The sequence below is a fragment of the Triticum urartu genome, chromosome 5, assembly GCF_003073215.2.
Source record: "Triticum urartu cultivar G1812 chromosome 5, Tu2.1, whole genome shotgun sequence".
Lineage (NCBI taxonomy): Eukaryota > Viridiplantae > Streptophyta > Magnoliopsida > Poales > Poaceae > Triticum > Triticum urartu.
The window spans coordinates 9,397,243-9,417,828 of NC_053026.1; the positions used below are offsets into that span (position 1 = coordinate 9,397,243).

Sequence of the window (20,586 nt, forward strand, 5' to 3'; positions counted from 1 at the left end):
CAATTAGGCCAATCAGTCAGCAGCAAGCCGATAGGGCCTCAGTCGGCCTGCTGTGGGCCGACTAGGTCCAGTCGGCCAGCAGCGGGCCGACGATGTATTATTTTTGAAAATTATTTATCGGGCATAATATTTGTGCAAATTAATAAAAAATGTATTATTTAAAAAAATAGCGCAGATCTGTATGCATATTGAATGGTGGGATACTAGGGGAGGTAGCCGCGGGGTGCTTCTATGCATTTTCGCCTAAAACTTCTTACATTAGTTTACAAAGGAAGTATAATAAATAAATAGTAGGTGTAAGACTATAAGAGAATAATTGAATTATCAGATTGCAAACGTACAATCGATGTTTTCTTATCCCAAGTCCTCGCTTGCGTAACAACATGTGAGAATGAAAATAGTACTACACGAATTAAACAATAACATGTGAGAACGTAGTAGTGTCAAAATTGTGTATTCCGAATCTATGAGAATAATGTTTTCTTGTGCATACAACTTAAGAATAATAAAATATGCATTACTGCTAAGTCCAAATTGAAAGAGAATCTTCTGCAGTTCAAACCAAGACATCGCTAAACGGATGACTTGAAAGGATAGTCAAGAGGATAAGATCGAAACCATAAAAAATGATATATTCAACACCAGATCATTCAACAAAAATTAAGATCGAAGATGAAGATGATTCAAAAAGCCCACTAGGGTACTTGCTGCTACAAATTAGTCATCCACCATGCTGACACTTGAAGATGATGTGACAGCCCGACGATCACCTCCAACCTGGCAGCCATCTGCATTGCCCCACGGCGGTGAGCGACGAATGCCGCCGCCTTGAAGAAAATGAAGCCGACGAGGGAGATGACAAAAATCCCCACAGTAACGTACTCGAAGATCTCCAAAGCCTTCTCAATTTTCTCCTTTACGTAATTCTTGAGGGATTTCTTTGGTTGTGGAGGCGGAGAGGTCAAGGAAGAAGGAGGCTCCTAGTACAGTGGAGAGGTCGAGGAAGGAGGCTTCTGGGGCGGCTGCAGGTATGTCCCATGGCTCGATGGCGGAGGCACTACTGCATTAGTACAGTAGCGGTGTATCCCGTCGCTCGATGGAGGAGACTCCTCATGCAGAAAAACAATATTGCGCGAATTAGGCAATAACCTATGAGAACGTAGTAATGTCATAATCATGTATTCCGAGTTTGTGAGAATGATATTATGGGGCTGGATAGGGGGGCATTCCCCCCCCCCCTCCCGCACTTCCCGCACTTCACCACGTTATATTTATTCAGTACTCCTTCCATTCCACAATGTAGTGTGTATAGAATTTTGGGAGAGTCAAACTTTATTAACTTTGACCAAGTTTGTAGACAAAAACATACACATCTAGAACACCAAATACATATCATTAGATACATCACAAGATATATTTTTGTAATATATATATTTGGTATTGTATATATAAATATTTTCCTCTATAAACTTAGTCAAAGTTTGACTTTTTAGAAAATTTATATGCACTGCATTATAGAACAGGGAGAGTATTTGTTTATGGTTGAGTACATGTATCCAGGGACAAAGCACTCTCTACGCTACTTGCAACTAAAAATAAAATCGTTACCATGCAAAGAAGCTACAAATAAAATCATCCACCAAGCCACTAGCATTGATCCACTGAACTGATGCAAAATCCCTGTTACTTTATTCTCCAAACACCAGCAGGGGAGCCTGTTCCTCACCAACCTGAACATTGTCAGGCGTGTGACCAATGATCACCTCCAAGTGCTCCCTTGTCTCCAGTCCCCCACGGTGGCGAGCCAAGAAGGTTGCCGCCTTGAAAAAGCAGAATCCGAGGAGGGAGGTCATCAAAAACCCCCACAATGGTCCACCATAAGATCTCGAAACCCTTCACAATCTTCTCTATGGCGTAATCCTTGGGAGGCTCCTGGTACAGTGGAGAGTCGACGAAGAAGGAGGCTTCTAGGATGGCTGCAGGTGTGTCCCATTGCTCGATGGAGGAGGCGCCATGGACGTGCCGATAGAGGGCGGGTCGAAGCCGGAAACGCCATGATGGTCGAGCATGGGTGAGGTGTGTCGCTCGATGGAGGAGGCTCCTGATGCACAAAATCAGTATAGCACGAATTGGACAATAACCTCTGAGAATGTAGTAGTTTCATACTTGTGTATTCCGAATTTGTGAGAATGATATTATGGGGCTGGATAGGGGGGCATTGCCCCCCCCCTCCCCCACACACACACTTCACCACGCTATATTTATTCAGTATTCATTATCCAAGGACAAAGCACTCACTATGCTACTTGCAACTACAAATAAAACCATCCACCAAGCTTGACAGCACTGATCCACTGATCTGATGCGAAATCAGCTGACATATCCTGATGCAAAATTTGGCTGATAGGATCCACCTAACTGATGTGAAATCTCTGTTCCTCTGGTCTCCAGACACTAGCAGACGAGTATGTCTCTCGTCCACATGAACACTGCCAGACAGTGGCCGGCGATTACCTCCAACTGCACCCTGTCTCTAGTGCCGCACGATGTAGTGGCGGGGCCAGGGGTCTTCCCTGGACTTCCATGGAATACCAAAGAATTGTTGATTCATTGGTATACTACTTCTAGCTTGCTACATATTTGTTGCCATATTGCTATTGTATTGCACAAATGAATACCAAGGAATACCGAGCAAGAAATTCCTGGCTCCGCCACTGCCACGACGGCGAGCCAAGAAGGCCGCCACCTTGAAGAAGCAGAACCTGAGTAGGGAGATCATCAAGATCCCCATGGTGGTCCACTAGAAGATCTCGAAACCCTTCAACCCTTCACATCCTTCTCCATGGCATAACCCTTGGCGGTTTTTTTTTGGATGTGGAGGCGGAGGGCTTGAGGAAGCTGCAGCAGGCTCGTGGCATTGGTGCAGCTGTGGACGCGGAGAGCTCGATGTAGGAGCAACAGCAAGGTGCAACAGTGGAGGCTCGCGGCTGGGTGAGGGGGGGCTCTATGTTCCCCTGTTCGCGTGGCTATCTCCCACAGCGAACGGTCGCTCAAAGTTGAGGTTGGAACGTGCGCTAAGGGCATCTCCAGCCGTTCGGCCCCCCAGGGCGTCTAAATAGAGCGGCCTGGGGGCGTGCCGGCGCTAGTTCGGCCCCTGGGGGCGACCTAGCTCCCAGTCATGTCCCCAAGCGCCGGCTCCAGGATGCGGAAAATTTGAACTAGGTCGTTCCCGCTCACAAAAGACGCCATAAATCTGGCGATCGGACGTAGTCTAGCGTTACAAAAAACAGAGCACCGCACGCCGCAAGTTCGCGTGCGCAACGAATCACTCGGCGGGGTCGGCTCCAGGCATTGGCGGAGTCGGCGTGCGCGGGCTCGGCGGTGTCGGAGCTGCTTCGGTGCTGGGCTGTGTCGGCGCGGCTTCGGTACGGCTGGGCGGCGATGTAGAGGTGTCGTTCGGGCATGGCATCCGTGTGGCCGTGGGCGCGGGAGCTGGCTTCGTCGGCGTCGTCGGCGTTGCCGTCTGCATCTGGTTCGGGATGAGGCCGCGCTCCGCCATGTACCAGGCCCTGAGCTGCTCGTCGTTGCTCTGGAGCATGTCCGCCCCGCCCATCAGAAAAGCCATGTCGGTGTTCCTCTTCTTCGCGGTGACGTTCGTCCGGAGCAGGTCGACGTTGGTCCGGAGCAGGTCGAGCTTGATGGCGTTGTTCGTCATCAGCGACGACCACCGCGCCTCGGTCTTCTCTTCACGTAGGACGGCCCAGGCCTGGGCGTCGGCGAGGCAATGCTCGATGGACTCCTGCACTCGCGCGGTTGCCGCATCGGCGTTTTTCCCCTTCTTTGCCAATTTGTGGCCGTCCGGCCGCCCCTCTGACGCGCCCGGAGTCGTCGCGTCCGGCTTGTATGTCTCCTTGGCCTTGTCGAGGGTACGTTGGACTTCCGCCCACTTCTCGCACTTGTCAATGCGCTTGTAGACGTGGAGGAACTTGAATTCGGCGTCGAGGTTGTCGCGTCGATACATGGTGAACATGCGCAGCAACTGCACGGAGGAACAAACAGTTGGCAGGCGGCGGGCGTAGACGACGAAGAGATGCGGGCGAACGGCGTGCGTACCTGAGCCTCAATGCTGGCGCCGCTCTCCGGGCGAGCCGCAACCTCCTCGACGATTCCATGCCATTTGTTGCACGCCCCCTGGATACGCCCCCAATGGTTCGCCATCGCCTTGGAGCCTCGCTGCATGTAGACGCCTTTGAAGTAGGGGTCGACGAGCTTCCGCTCGTCGAACTCGGCCTTGATGCGGTCCCAGTACGTCTCGAAGCTCTGGTTCGTGCCGGTGGTTGGGTCGAGGCAGACGACTTTCCATGCTTCGGCGAGGCATTCCTCCTCCTTGGACGTCCACTTGATGCGCGGTTCGCCTGGCCTAGCCACCCGCTTCTTCTTCTGGCGCCCCTTCGTCGGCTCAGGAGCCGGCTCCTCCTCCTCGTCCTCCTCCTCCTCCTCGGGTTCCTGCGCTTCGTGCGCGTCCTCGCCGTAGACGTAGCCGAGCTCGGCCTCCATGTCGCCGCTGAGATCCACTACCTCGTCCTGGGGGGCGAACCCGGGAGACGCGGCGGCCGTGGTCGATCCTGTCACGATGATGTCGTCCATGTCGACTCCTGTGTCGTCGGTGTCGCCGAGGTGCGAGAAGGGCAGCGGTCCACGGCGGAGATGGGGCGTCGGTGTCGACGCGTAGGCGGGCGGCGAGTAGTTGTATGGAGGGTACTGCACACCGACGAAGGCAGGCGAGGGTGTGCGCGTCGCGGGGTGGCCATGGGGGAAGGTCACGTTTGGGTTGAACCCACCGTGCGCGTCGCCGTCGGCGTAGCCAGGAGACGACGATCTCCCACTACAAGAAATATGTCAGCTTGTGACCACCACTATTGGTCACTGAATGGTCACAAATTTCCATTTGTGACCTTTTTGTGACCAAAAACATAAGGTCAAAAGCTGGCTGCCATAAACTGACTATAGCGACCTTTCTTCTGGAATGGTCGAAGACGTTTATGACCAAAATATGTCTACTGTGGCGTTTTGGTCACTAGCAACCTCCCCAGGCCATGTAGGCATCCAGCGTGGCAATCTGACGTGGCACAAGATTCAGCCCGGTCCAATTCGATTTTCTACATGGGCCTAGCCCAACAATTCGGCCTTTTTAATGTATATTTTTCCTATTAATTTTTGCTAGCTACATGGGCCTGGCCCAGCAATTCAGCCTTTTTATTTCTAGATGCGGCCTTTTACAGCGTATGATCTTTTATTTTTTGTCATTTTATTTTCCACTGTTTTACATTTGTCCCAAATATCATAATATCATACACTGGTCTAACGCGTCAGAAATTTCAAATGTGCTCAAATTATTTTGATAAGTGGGTTGCATGAGTCATGTTTCCATTGCACACATTTTCAAATCACATACATAATTACTATTTCATATGAAACAGAAATTGTAGTTCTGAAACATACATGAAATTCAGAGAGAAAATACATTAAATCACATACATAATTACTATTTCATTCACAAAAAGATAGAAGATACATTAAATTCCCAGATAACCCTTCCCCTACTGCTGCTACTTCTGATGTACAAAAGCATGATCATTAGGTTTTACAAAACGCCAACACTCTCCTACTCCTTGTGCTCACCCTTCTGATGTACAGACACCTTTTCGATGAATTTGTCTACAGAAAACATCAAAGAATCTAGTAAAAAACTGGAATCATCAGGTTCTAACAGACTGAAAGCAACACTGAAATATATTTAGATCAGGGTAAAAACAATAAACCAACAGGAAATACAGAGTTAAAAAGCATTGGAAATACACAAGAAAATAAGGGCGTTAATGTAGCTGCAATTTACAATGTCAGAAGACCAGGAAATTAGAGATAAAGCATGGAGTATGATAAATGTGGGACTTTACATTGTAATAGAAATTGAGGATATACGGTGAAAAAATAGAGGAATTCCACTGTAAATACCTACAGTTTATACAATGTATAAAATGGGTTATTTACAGTGTAACTCCCTAAAAAAATCTTAGGTATTCCACTGTAATACCTACAAGTTTTACAGTGACTATGCAGTAAAATGAAACTGAAAAAGCACACTATAGGAATGACAACAATGAAGTAGGCACAAAGACAACATTTTAGACACATCAGAGAAAATTCACTGAATAATAAGTCAGCACTCTTAAGAAACCATTTTAAACGACCAATGATCCACCACTCATGATGTAATGGGTCTACTTCCAAGTGGACGCATGATTCACTTGGTGTATTGTTGCAGAAGTGAAGAAAACAAACCCACGGTGGATGACCGACAGTTGGCATTTGATGTGCGCACCCACCCTAGCTGAACAATCCAGCTCAATCGGGTCTACTAGAATAGAAGGAAAAACTAACACTGTAAATCTACGGAGGATCACCAACAACATCCCACACTTGGATGCACAGCCAGCAAGCAGATAGACAGCAACAAATGGACATTCTATATGAGAACAAAACAACATTGATCAAGCAGATGTTACGAGGACAGATATGTGACTGCTACAGATGAGTGAATTATCAAAAAAAAGGAAGAGCTATAGATATGCATCTGCCTGCCAAATACACAAGACTAGTGCAGCTAAAGGATGATGGGAAATTTGCATCTAATGCTACCAATTAATTTAAGTGCATGACAAGACAAAAAGCATGGCATCAACAACATCATCATCAGCATACTACCATCATAAATAGCAGCACAACATCAACAGTAGGTAGTAGAAGTAGAAGAGTGAGGGCGCTATCGTGCACAGGGGCACGACCAGGAGTCGGGGAGGACGGGGCCGGAGTAGGTGAAGAGGCCATCATCCTCCTTGTGGTGCATGCCGGCCGTTGTGACGGCCTTGACTTGCTGGCCATCGCCTGATTTTTCTCCCCCACCCGCTGCATGCTCCGCCTGCAGGAATATATACCAATAAAACGAGGTAAAATGAGAACCAACAGAGCACAATTCTGCAGGTATATACCAATAAAATGAGGTGAAATGAGAACCAACGGCACAATGTCCAAAAAAGGCCAGCAGGATGAAGCTATAGCCAGCTAGCTATGCACCATAGGTGTCTGTACGACCAGGTCAGAAGAATAACATGGCTAACATAAGGAGCGACACAACAGTTGTTGTGCTACCACAGAAAAATTGGGATTCAAACCTACTGTAACTATCACTCCATCCATTATTTAAACTACCAAAACGTCTTTATATTGAGAAACATAGGTACTGGTTGCATATATAGACTAGTAGCAGTACTATGTGTGGCAGTTTTAACAAGTCAAATAATTTTACTGTAGACAAGTTGCATATATAGACTAGTAGTAGTACTGTAATCTAACAGTGGCTAAAGCATACAAGAAACATATTGCAGTGTACTCTAGCCCAAATGAATTCCCACCCATGCCTTGTTTCAGATTAGACACTTTCTTACAACTGAATTCCAGATACAATTGGTTTAAGCTCCATGTGTACTAATTAAGAAGGAGGCGACAAGTAGCCATTGCATGTGACAGCAGGCAGACAGGAAATGGTTAGGAAGAAGAGGAACAGTGGAGCACTGACTGATCCATTGGAGGCCCTGGTCTTGTCCTTTTTGAAGACGACCCCGAATCCCCGATGCACTCGCCGTCGACCACACTGGAGGCACTGACTGAAGATAGACAAGAACATAAGACAAATAGTACATATATTAGTAAGATAAGCAGCTGTAACATAACAGGAACTAGAACGAACAGTGAGCCATATGCCTAGACCCTGAACCTTGAAGAAAGCAGTACAAAATAACTGAATACTGATCCTAGAATGCACAAGGTGGTTACTGATCCTAGTGTTAACTAACAATTTCTCAATAAAGTTTCTGTACAACAGCACAAGGTGGTTAACACAAAGGGGAAACAAAGAATTAACATGGCAGCAGAGCAAACCAATACAGCTTGCAACTAATAAGCACATGATATTGCTTGGCAAATCAATTAAGCTCTGGTTAATTATTAAGCGGTGAGAATTTCTTATTTGCACGTTCATGTTGATAAGCAAGTTCTAGTGTTCTACTGAACAATGACATGTCATTCTCTACGCATCTATACGTGAGACAAAAGTTGAAGGCATGAAGCATGATGGATGGATGTATATGCGTACCTGAATCCAGGGGAAATGCCGGAAGGAGACGGAGGGCGTGACAACGGTGTTCATGTGCGCGCCGGAGATGTGGCCGGTGGCATAGATCACTGCGGTGACAATGAGCCCGCCGACGAAGGAGTGGCCGAGCTGGGATACGCGCGTCACATCGGCGCCATAGATGGACGCCGCCCCGCACATCACGAACACCAGCAGGAACGTCGCCACCACCTCCAATATCACCTGCACACACGCAAGAACCCCTCAGACTGGATACTCGAACTTGTATCTTTGAACCCTATTAATCAACTTCAATTTGCAATTTTAACACTGTGCACGCGTCGACCAGAGGACGACCGGCGAGGTCCCCAAACGGAAGAGGAGCGACGGGAGAGGGAGGCGCCCAGGCACGTACCTTGGTGCTCTGCTGCCACTACTGTCGCGCTCAATCTGCTGCATAGCCGGGGCTGGGGGAGAAGGGGGCGGATGATCTGGTCGAAGGGGGCAGCTGATCTGGTCTGAGGGGAGGATGGAGCGGAAGGGACGGGGTCGCGGTGGTGTGCTAGGAGCCGCAGATTGCCGCCGGAAGTCGTCGGGATCGGCCGCCGTAGGTGGCGGCGGCGAGGAGTCGTGGGGAGAGAGAGATGGGGTTCGCGAGAGGATGGGGGTGTCGCGGGAGGTAGGGGAGACCGGAGACGGGCAATCAGGTCGCCGGTGGAGCAAGGTGGCTGCCAGATCGGCGGTGGTGGGAATCACGGAATGAGGGGCGGCCTCGATCAGATCTGGGGGAAGGGTGGGTTGGGGAGTTGGGGGAGGAGAGGGAGCGTGAGAAGGTGGAGAAGGGAGCGAGGGGCTGGCGGGGAGGGTGCGGCGTCGCGAGAAAGAAGACGGCGGGGAGGAAGGGGACGGGATCTAGAGGAGCTCCGCCGGATCGAGAAGGGCGCGATGGAGGAGAAGAGAGCGAGGGGAAGAAAGGAGGCGGGGGGTGGATGGAAAATGACCACAGAGCTAGGGTTTCAGGGTTAGTGTGGAAGGGCTGAGGACTACCGTTGGATCCCCGAGTATCCGACGGTGTTTGATGCACGATCCGCGTGAGATGTCCACGGACCAATCAGAAAATAGTACCACGTTATGACCATTTAAATTGGTCGCGGTTGACTAAAAATAGCGTGTTAAAATCATATCAACTATTTTATGACCTGAAAAATTCAAAAAGGAAATGGAAAACCTTCTCATTGTGTCACCAAATGTGAATAAGTTTTTAGGAAAAATAACAAACATGAAATAAGATAAATATCTTTAAACATGTGTCGTGAGAAATGAGTTTTTTGGCAAAAAAACATTTTCCATTTTCCGAGTACCCAAAATGAGTTTTTTTGTGAAGGACCTACCATATATTTGTTTCAAAATTGTACCAAATCAATTTTATAAAATACTAGGACATATTTAATGCACAATTGACTAAATGATCGGGTGTCAAAAGTTTTGAGCCACCTCTCGTGAAAAAGACAAATTTCCGCCGATTCAGTAGGAAGCGGGTAAAATTTGAACTGCAGCTGCCTCATAGTTTTCTCTTTATTTTTTCCAAAAATCATTTCTATATACATAAGTATCTATTTAATAACAGAAATATCAAAAGTTTTCTAAGATTCAATCACTAGCTAGGAACGGTCATTCCCGCCGTTTTGACCGCATTTTGAAACGGGCATAAAAAATTCAAAAAAAATCAAAAAATTGGGAAACCTTCGCATTGTGTCATGATATGTGGCCAAGTTCATAGGAAAAATAATAAACTTGTAATACTGCAATTATTTTAAAAAAGTGTTATTAGAAACGAGCTATCACGTGTGGAGATCAATGGCTTTCAAACCAAATGATCGATCTTATGGCCATATTCATGGCATAGTTTGTTCAAATGATCTCATATTGTGCACAAGGGTGCATATTGGAATGGCAAACAATGTTGCCTAAGGAAGTTTTCTTTTTCTTTGGACGAAAAAACCATTTTTCATTTTTCGAGTGCCCAAAAGGAGGTTTTTTTGTGAAGGACCTCCCAAATAATTGTTGCAAATTGGACCAAATCATTTTTCTAAAATACTAGTCCATATTTAATGCACAATTGATGAAATGGTTGGGTGTAAAAAGTTTTTATCCACCTCTGGTGAAAAAGACAAATTCCCGCCGATTCAGTTGGAAGCGGGTCAAATTTGAACTGTAGCAACCTCGTAGTTTGCTCTTTATTTTTTCCAAAAATCATTTCTAGGTACATAAGTATCTATTTAATCAGAGAAATACCAAAAAAATTCCAAGATTCAACCACTAGCTAGGAACGGTCATTCACGTCGTTTTGACCGCATTTTGAAACGGGCATAAAAATTAAAAAAATCAAAAAATTGGGAAACCTTCGCATTGTGTCATGATATGTGGCCAAGTTCCCAGGAAAAATAATAAATTTGTAATACGGTAATTATTTTAAAAAAGTGTTATCAGAAACGAGCTATCACGTGTGGAGATCAATGGCTTTCAAGCCAAATGATCAATCTTATGGCCACATTCATGGCATAGTTTGTTCAAATGATCTCATATTGTGCACAAGGGTGCATATTGGAATGGCAAACAATGTTGCCTAAGGAAGTTTTCTTTTTCTTTGGATGAAAGAACCATTTTCCATTTTTCGAGTGCCTAAAAGGAGGGTTTTTTGTGAAGGACCTCTCAAATAATTGTTGCAAAATTGGAATAAATCATTTTTCTAAAATACTAGTCCATATTTAATGCACAATTAACCAAATGGTTGGGTGTAAAAAAAAATTATCCACCTCTGGTGATAAAGACAAATTCCCGCCGATTTAGTTGGAAGCGGGTCAAATTTGAACTGTAGCTACCTCGTAGTTTGCTCTTTATTTTTTCCAAAAATCATTTCTAGGTACATAAGTATCTATTTAATCAGAGAAACACCAAAAAATTCCAAGATTCAACCACTAGCTAGGAACGGTCATTCCCGTCGTTTTGACCGCATTTTGAAACGGGCATAAAAAATTCAAAAAAAATCAAAAAATTGCGAAACCTTCGCATTATGTCATTATATGTGGCCAAGTTCCCAGAAAAAATAATAAACTTGTAATACGGCAATTTTTTAAAAAAAGTGTTCTCAGAAATGAGCTATCATGCGTGAAGATTCATGGCTTTCAAGCCAAATAATCAATCTTATGGCCACATTCTTGGCATAGTTTGTTCAAATGATCTCATATTGTGCACAAGGGTGCATCTTGGAATTCCAAACAATGTTGCCTAAGGGAGTTTTCATTCTCTTTGCACGGAAAATACATTTTCCATTTTCCGAGTGCCCGAAATGAGCTTTTTTTGTGAAGGACCTACCATATATTTGTTGCAAAATTGGACCAAATCAATTTTCTAAAATACTAGGCCATATTTAATGCACAATTGACAAAATGGTTGGATGTTAAAAGTTTTGATCCACCTCTGGTGAAAAAGACAAATTCCCGTCGATTCAATTGGAAGCGGGTCAAATTTGAACTGCAGCTGCCTCATAGTTTACTATTTATTTTTTCCAAAAATCATCTATAGTTACATAAGTACCTATTTAATCATAAATACATGGTTGGGTGGTGATACGTCGAGGTTTGGGCGGTGGCAGAGGCCCCCAACTCTAGAGCGCGTAAACTCGCATGCCCGCCGCGTGGTCACCGCGTGACCGTGGCATTGCCATGTGTTCTGGGCAGCCTAGGCATGTCTAGTGGGTTGGGCACTCCCCAGGTAGGTGCTAGGAAGAAAATTACAACATAAGATTCTCACGAGGAGACCGATCGATGCTCAAACATGAATTAGCAGCCAAGTGTTTGATTAGCGGTACGGGAAATGCACATGACTAATGGGCGTGAGTTTTGGCTGAGGATGATCAGTTATTAAGAAGACCGTCTTCACAAATTTTCAGCTCAAAAGGAGGAGCCTAGGTGGTACTTGCTTTGCAAACTACCACACTGGACATAAATACGAATGTTGAAGCTCGGCTCAAAATAATGAATGGATTGAGGTGGCATTTGGTGGAGGATGGTTATTTGGGCATAGGAAAGCACTGTAGAAAATGGATACTATTTGGACATGCCAAAGTGGTACTTCATTCACAAACTGTTGTTCTGAACAGAATAGGAAAATGAATATTTTTGAATTATTTTTGAACTAGGCAAGGAAGATTTTTACATATTTGACGAAGATATGACCCAAAGAATTTATGAGTTTTTTTGGGAATTTTGGAATGACAGAAATATAGGTTGCTTCACAACCTAGGGCAAAAACTGCCACATGGACATGACACATAGGCAAAACTGATGAGGTGGCGCCTAGTCATAGCAACCCACCACAATTTACAAGGCTATGACCATCTATATTAGTCGTTAACAACTAGAAATAAGGCAGCGGACTAGCGTTGTTTGCTTTATGACCATTTCCTCTAATGAAATTATGACCTTTCTAACCAAAATGGTCATTATGACCAAAATGGTCGTTATGGTTTAGGGTTTAGAGCCCCCCAGACAGCTTTTGACCAATTGGTTTAAAATGGTCATAAATTCTTCGAGGGTCACTGACAGAAGGTCATAAGTTGACATATTTCTTGTAGTGCCCATGGAGATCCGATGCCTTGCTGTCCCAGGGCACGTACTGGGCGTGGCTGACGACGGGTGGATTCATCATCCCCGCATGGTCGACCGATGAGGAGGACGCCGCCGCGCGCGTCGCGTTGTCGCGGGCCTTCTTGGCGATGCCCTGTTTCGCCGGTCGGCGGTGACTGCGTCGCGTCGCTGAACTTCCACCCTCCACTCGGCGTTCGACATGCCCGGTGGCTTCAATGGCGGCGCCCTCGGCTTCCTCTGCTTCGGCTGGGCCACGGTGTCAGTCGTGGTTGCCACCACGCGCGGCATGGCGTACTTCTTCGGCGGCATGGCGGCGACTGGAAGGCGAGCGGGAGGGGGTTTGGCGAGAGAAAGGGAGGGAGTGGCGGGAGGAAGGCGAGCGAGCGGGAGGGATGTGAGGAAAAAGCGTCAAGAAACGGCGGGAAAAGGCCCTCGGGTCGCCGCCAGGGCGGACCCACGCGCCTTTTTCGCTTGTGCCGGCTCCCAAGCGCCCCCCAGGGCGCCGGGTTCGGCCTGGGTCCGCTGGCACTAGTTTTGGCCCGAGCCGGCGAAAAACGGGCTTCTGTGGACGCGACTGGGCCGTTTTTTGGTGCCGGCGCGGCAAAAACGCCTGGGGAGGGCCTGTTGGGGGCGCGGCTGGAGATGCCCTAAGATTCGTGCGACCAAATCCAACAGCTCCAGGTGTGTTCGCTGGAAAAACGTTCCCATGAACGTCCGCGCAATAACATTTGTGATAATAGTTATATGGGCTGGGCCGAGCCGGGCTATCCGCGACCCTGCCCTCTTTCCCTCCCCGCCGCCGCCTCCTCTCCTCGCTCCGCCGCCGCCTCTCCAAACTGCTCGATGGACCAGACGCCGCAGCGCCGCCGCCGGAGACGCGCCGAGGTCGCCCCCTCCGATGGCGCTCCGGACGCGGCGGAGTACAGCCTCGACGAGCCGACATTGGCGGAGAAGCTCGCGGCCATGAGCCCGCTCGCCGAGGCGTCAGGTGGCGCCGCCGGGGAGTCGCTGCCCGTGGTGCCCCCCAGCGCGGACTCCGTCCACGTCCTGCTCAGGCAGGCCCTGCAGGCCGACGACCGCGCCGCGCTGCTGGGCTGCCTGTACAACAGAGACGGCAAGGTATCTGAGCTTCTCTGGCCTCTCTGACTCCTCATCTGTGGCATGGTGCAATAGTATCTTGATAGCTGGTGGCATCATCGTCAGTGAAGCATAGGTTACAGTTTTTTTCATAGGATCCGAGTCTCGAGTTCGCCGCGCAAATTAGGAAGGGATGTTTGTACAACTTGTCAGCCTCCCATGGCCAATCACTCCCGGCTTGGTCCAAAGTTCAGGAAGACAGCTAGTTTGAGCTTCTGCTCAATGAAATTCGAGCTGTGTGTTTGTTTGGTTGGGTTGTGCATTGCACATGTGCAACGAATGCCATGAGCGTGGACACGAGTTCATCGCGCAAATTAGGAAGGGATGGTTGTGGAACTCCCCATGGCCAATCACTCTTGGCTTTAGTCACACATTCAGAAAGACGATTGAGTCTCGGCTCGATGGAAACTGAGCCTGTTTTATTTTGGTTGGTTTGTATGTTGCCCAAGTAATACCTACAATTTCTTCAAGGATTTGGCAGTGCATTCTTGCACAGAGGAATAGAGGGTTGTGATGACGGTCCACAGCATCACGGACTGCGACCACTCCATACACCTCCAGTGGTAACATTTGTCGTTCTGCTAGTGAGACTTTGATGCCATGGATCTGCAAGGTGCTCCTGGTAACAGCTTCAGTTGGGAAGCGTCCTGTTGTGCAATGTGTAAATTGCATGGGGCTCAATAATGCTGCATGCAAGTTAAGTATTAAGACAACGAAGTTATGACCAGAACCCCTAATACTCCCAACCCCAAAATGGAATTACCCCACAACTCGTGCAGGGCCCTCAACTCGTGTCCATGCTCCAGCACCGCCACAGCCTTGGTTTGATTAGCCAGTTACTCTCCTCGTGGCCTTATTAGGCAGCTGTTATGTATTACTATTAAACATTGTGAAACTCTGAATATCAGTTGTTCTTTATGCAATTAGGTCATCAAATCTGATAGTTCCTAACTCAATGTGTTGTCTTACATGCAGGTTATCATGAAGTCAGTATCACTTCTGACGCCAGCAGACGCTGTGAAGTTCCTCAAATCATTGGTATCGCTTATGCAATCTAGGTATGATAATGCTTCTGAGGTACTCTGTCAATTTAGCACTAAAATGGCTGGGACGTTATGTTGCGTGCATTCTGTGAACATGAAAGCTTCTAAATTCAGTTATTTTTTGCGTTGAACGTTTGACTGGGTTAACATGACCCACTGAAAGTCTCAAACATTGTTTCTGCTTGTGTACCCTCATATTTTGCATAGAGGTTTCATAACTGGTCTGCTTTTTTGTTTTCGCCTCGGCAGGGGTTCAGTGCTGGTTTGCTTGCTCCCATGGCTTCAAGCTCTGCTTAGCCGACACATGAGCAGCATAGTATCTCAGGATTCTTCTCTGCTGCTGCTCAACTCGCTTTATCAGGTGAGTATTTTGTTTCAGATTAACAGTGGCAGAGATGTACTAATATGAAGTACAATTAATAACAGTTCTTATTTCTGGACTGTAATGTTACTTGGTGCACCCCTTTTCAGCTGATTGACGCAAGAACATCGACCTTCGCATCGTCGCTCAAACTGTCTACATGCCTAGATTATCATTTCAGCGAGGTAGGTTCTCTCCTGTCTACCTGCAGTGCAACCTCGTGCATGCATGTGTGTAATTCAAGCATGTATATTCCAGATCTGCGATGATGAATCCGATGAAGAAGAGGGAGGCCATCCGCTTGTCTATGAGGACGTGGATTCTGATGAGGAAGATTCTGAAGTTGATGATGCTATGGAAACCGAAGACAAGGGGACTGATGAGGAAGATTCCGAGGTCGACGACGCCATGGAGACAGAGAGAAAGGGGACTGACAAGGAAGAGTCTGAAGTTGATGATGAGTGAAAGAGATCACAGCATTTGAACTCTGGTTTTCTAGTAACTGTACTGTAACTGATCGAGACACAGCTGCGTTTGCAGTTCTATTTTGCTGTGTCATAAACAAAAAGTTTTGGTCATGGGAAAAAGTCCTCAAATTTGTGTTGGTTATCATATCAGGAATCAAGACTGCCATTCCAGCTAATCATATTTGCTTTGTGATAACAGATTCATCATCAGTCAGTTTAGATGGCATATACCAAAAAAGAAATTTGATGAATTGATACCATAAACAAATTGGGTAACAGAATAGGTATACCCACATCAACATTCATTCATAAACCAATTTGTAGAGTTGAACATTCATGAGGTACACAAATTCCATCGAGCATGCTACCAAAATATGTAAACAAGATGGCAGAAACAGCCTGCTGAATTCTAACTAGATAAAAAAAAGAACAAGTATTTAACAAAAACCCCAAGTAAAAAGGGAAAAGACTCCTGTTTCCTGAAACATAACAAGAGCACATCTTCAGCAATATACAGGACACAAACTCAGCCTCCTCTCCACACGTATATTTTTCACGAACGAACATTCTCCACCGGTATCACTTTCCAGAATCCAGAACGATCGAGTTCTCATACACATAACCCACTAGATCCTTTGGAGGTTTCGGGCCAAAAATTAGGAAGAAACATGCTCCTGTCCACATCGACGTGAACTCACGTTTGCAGCGGCATGTTCGCGTAGAGGAATGTGTAGAAGAGTCCCACCTCGGGCATGCTTCGGATGGTCTGGATGTGCTTGTTCTTGCTTGGTTCCTCGAGCAGCATTGAGCTCAGTTGAGCCACTCTAGCCAAGAGCTTCGCCAAGGGCAATCCCGATGGAGGAAGCGCGGCTCCAACCTGTGCACGCAAGTCCTCTATCACCAAATCAGCTACCTTCCTCAATGACATGTCCATGATATTTCTGAAATCGTCGCTGCAAACACAGGGTGCCAATAGGATGATGTGAGATACTCATTGAGTTTCTTCCAAAGAAAAATGCAGATGCCAACAGAGTTAGACAATAGATGTGTTCTCGACGACAAACGTGGAAAATTACTATCCTGTAAGCAAATATCACAACTCGACTATAACAATCAAATATGTCTGTTCTTGTTTTGCATAGAGCTAACAGACTCAAATCGTGTCAACAACAGTTTAAGTTATAAGAAAATGAGATTATTCAATACATACCCAGACACTCTAAAAACCCAACATTAATACCAGACTGTTTCTACTAATAAACTGGAACACAAATTTTGAATAAGGTCAGTTTCTTGCTGGTCATGGCGCCGTTTAGCAATTCAGATTCTTAATGATAACCATGGATTAACTATCATCTACAGTAAGCAAGTGCCACAACTCCACTATAACAATCAAACATGTTTATTTTCTCGTTTTGCAATAGAGGTAATGGCCTACAAAACATGTCAACAACAGTTTATGCTATAAGAAAAATGAGGTCATTCAATACAAAACCAGATACTAGCATGCACCAAATTTTATACCACACAGTTTTGCCTTATCACTGGAGCACAAATTTTGAATGAAGGTTATTTTTTGCCGGTTAGGACTCAGAATTGCCTGTTATCAATTCAAATTATCCCCTCTGTTTTCCTTTGGTTCTCAAACAACATATTTAAATGGGTAGTAGCTAAATCAGTAAAAACAATAGCTCAAAACAACATAGCAGTCCCAGAGCTACAATACTAGCACCCAGCAATACGGAACGGTACAGCTGGCAACCAGCTATTTTTTGTTGTATCTGCTCCAGATATGAACATGATATAAATCAATCCCAAATCCCAAAATAGAGTACTGTTACTGATCCAGTAGTAACCTCTTCATAAGAACGATGCATCACTTATGAGTATGTTACTGACAATTTTTTTCACTGCAGCACCACCTGGCATTAACATTTCCCCTTTTTTCATTTTATCAATATTAAAAAACTCAAACACACTAGTTGCTTATGTATGAAACGACATACGGTATATGGATTACAGTTCTTGAAAAGATAATTATTGAAAGAAAATGTAATGATGGGTAGCCATATGAAAGATCTAAGACAATAGACACATTGTGGAGCAAAGTACAGTATTACTAAACCCTGCATATATTATGAATTTACAATACATATTCTGCATTACCTTGCCAACACTATGCGTGTCTCAGTCATTAGTTGGTCAAGCTTTCCAACATCCATTAGAAGAGATGAGTCATCAAAGCCGCTGCTGGACACAGCCATCAACTGTGCATACCGATTGGCGCTTTCAGGTACAAGGAAATTTATCCATGAGTTGCCTTCACACAGACTCATGAACTGCTCCGATATCTGTAACATCGTTTGTAATACTTGGTCCATGCTCATAGGGTCTTTCAGTTGCTTCCTGCACATTTTTTCCATGGTAGTATCAGTACGGGAAACACACATGTTATAAAGTATGATGTAATTTAAGATAAATGAGAAAGTATACACTTGGCGAAACATAACTGCTATAATAAAATAATTTCATCATGTAAAGGTGCAACAATAATCTAAAGGGTCCCTACTCTAAATGATAAAATAAGTATTCTCTTGATGAATCAGAACTCTGCCATAAAGGGATTTTTTCTTGTAAAAGTTCGACAATAATTTCCCTAGGGCCTTTTAAATTTTATTTGTCTCTGCTCATTGGATGCTGAACATGCTGTTGAATATGATAATTTACTGACATGTTGGTGACAGAATAATCATGCGGATAGGGGAAGAAATATTTACTCTTTCAAGATTTCTGTTGCAGCCTGTTGCATTTGCCTGATCAATGCAGTGATACCATATGTTGCAAGGTAGTCAGCAGTTCCAAGAAAGTCCTTATGTCCATTCCCGCTAAAAGTATCAGATTCCGCCTACACAGAAGCGGGATATTTCAAAGTCAGGTAGCAGAGCATGGTCTCAAGGGAAGTCACAATTGTTTGTAGCATAATTCAATTATACAAGTGTCGCATGATAAATGATCAATACGAGAGAAAAAACAAAGAAAGCAGCGATAGCTTAATGTATGTCGGGGAATCACTCACGAATAGAAGGGAGCGAAAATTACCTGCAATTGAGCACCATCTGTACCACGAGCAAAGTCCAAGTAGAGATGTCTGCCTAATATGGTGACCTGGACTCTAACATATAAGCTCAGCAATGTCATGGCCCACATTGAAGACACTGTCCTTGTGAAACCTAGGGGAGTAGAGAAGAAGTAACAACAGTTAAATGACATGGATCAGCCTAATGTTTTGACATCACAGATGAGACAGAGAAGAAAAAATAAACAGGCCATGAATGAGGATGAGATAAACCACAGAATCATCATACTCAGAATTTTGATCTTCTCCCAGGTCTCGTACTTGTCCTCTGGCGTCAGCTCTCCCTTCCCTTGCAGCAGCCTCTCGGTCAGGTGTGAAATATCCAGTTCCTCCATTACCCGCGAACGCAGGTAGTGCATAGCAAACGGCAGTGTGGTTGTATCCGAGATCCTCTGCACCTTCTCAAAATGGGCTTCCAACCTAACAGAGAGTAGCACAGAACGGTCATGAAGGAGTCTATGATACTACTACATGAATTTCAACATCTCACTAAATATGCAGCGCATCACGGAACTACTAGCCCATATAACCACGAAGACATAATAAACTCAATGGGCCAATTGTAGTTTGCTAGCGCTAACACGATATTGCCATAAGCAGTACATCGAATCAATACATACATGCACATGAAACCTATGAATCAATTGTTGTTTGCCACCACTAAGACGGCATGGCTGCTGCTGTGGTCGCCAATTTAGAACATAGCCACATACACACGTAAGCAAGAAAATGCAAGACAGAAAACAAATCTGGTGGTGGTTTGGGTTTGTGGGCTCACTGATTCTTGATGATCTCGTCGGCGGCGCGCTCCTCCTCGGCGCGCTGTTCCACCCGGACGAGCTGCTTCTGGTGCGCGTCGTAGAAGCGGTAGGCCGCGTAGCCGGCGCCGGCGACGCCCAGCGAGAGGAGCATCTTCCACCGGTGCCGCGCCCAGAAGGCCTTCCCGGGGGCGGAGCCTAGCTGGAACATGGCGGCCTGGGCGGGGCGGGGACGGGAGGTGGGAGGCGACGCGGGCGAAACCCTAGCCGCTTGCCGCGCGGGAGGGACGGCGGCGCTCGGGTTCGCGGTCAGGCGGGCAAGCGGTGGCAGGCAGGCAGGCTGGGGCGAGCGAGGAGGAGGGCGGCGACGGCTGCGGGGAAGAGGAAGAAGAGTTCGGGCGGCCGGCCGGCGGGTGGGAGGAGATCCGGGCGTGGTGGCGGAGACGGGGGTCCGACTCCGATCGGTGACGTCACCGGTTTGGGATAAGGGGCGGTTGCGGAAATCGTTGGATGTAAAAATGGTTCAAATACAAATCAAACGTTTCAGTTTATATATCTATAAACTAATACGAACGCAAATTCGAAAACGTATTTTTGTTTGTTGCTTTGCATCAACGTCTAGATATTAATTAATCAAATGCGATTGGAATGTTATCGTAAAATATACACTTTATTCAATAATCTGTATGTAAGGTTAGTAGTACTTATTGACAGTAACAGGTAATGCGTGGCGGCACGTCGTGCTACGTTGGTTGCTTTAAAAGAAAGGATTACTTTTTCTTAACTTTTGAATCTATTAGTTAAAAGCTCGTGCATGGCTACGAGTTTCTACAACAACTGTTTC

The 20,586-nt window shown here is 46.0% G+C and overlaps 2 protein-coding genes across 2 annotated transcripts; one reads left to right on the forward strand and one right to left on the reverse strand.

Annotated features, from left to right (window-relative positions):
* Positions 1–13,594: 13,594 nt before the first annotated feature.
* On the forward strand, positions 13,595–15,993 carry LOC125506891 (U3 small nucleolar RNA-associated protein 5-like). The gene is made up of 5 exons (XM_048671603.1): positions 13,595–13,959; positions 14,953–15,035; positions 15,270–15,381; positions 15,492–15,566; positions 15,640–15,993. The coding sequence occupies exons 1-5, from the start codon at positions 13,684–13,686 to the stop codon at positions 15,844–15,846; spliced, it is 753 nt and encodes a 250-aa protein (XP_048527560.1). The 5' UTR covers positions 13,595–13,683; the 3' UTR covers positions 15,847–15,993.
* A 115-nt stretch (positions 15,994–16,108) lies between these two features.
* On the reverse strand, positions 16,109–20,246 carry LOC125506890 (peroxisome biogenesis protein 3-2-like). Its single transcript, XM_048671602.1, has 6 exons — positions 19,763–20,246; positions 19,214–19,404; positions 18,948–19,078; positions 18,626–18,753; positions 18,015–18,254; positions 16,109–16,801 (listed from the first exon to the last, which is right to left on the reverse strand). Exons 1-6 carry the CDS (start codon positions 19,951–19,953, stop codon positions 16,543–16,545), a joined length of 1,140 nt encoding a protein of 379 aa, XP_048527559.1. The 5' UTR covers positions 19,954–20,246; the 3' UTR covers positions 16,109–16,542.
* Positions 20,247–20,586: the final 340 nt, after the last annotated feature.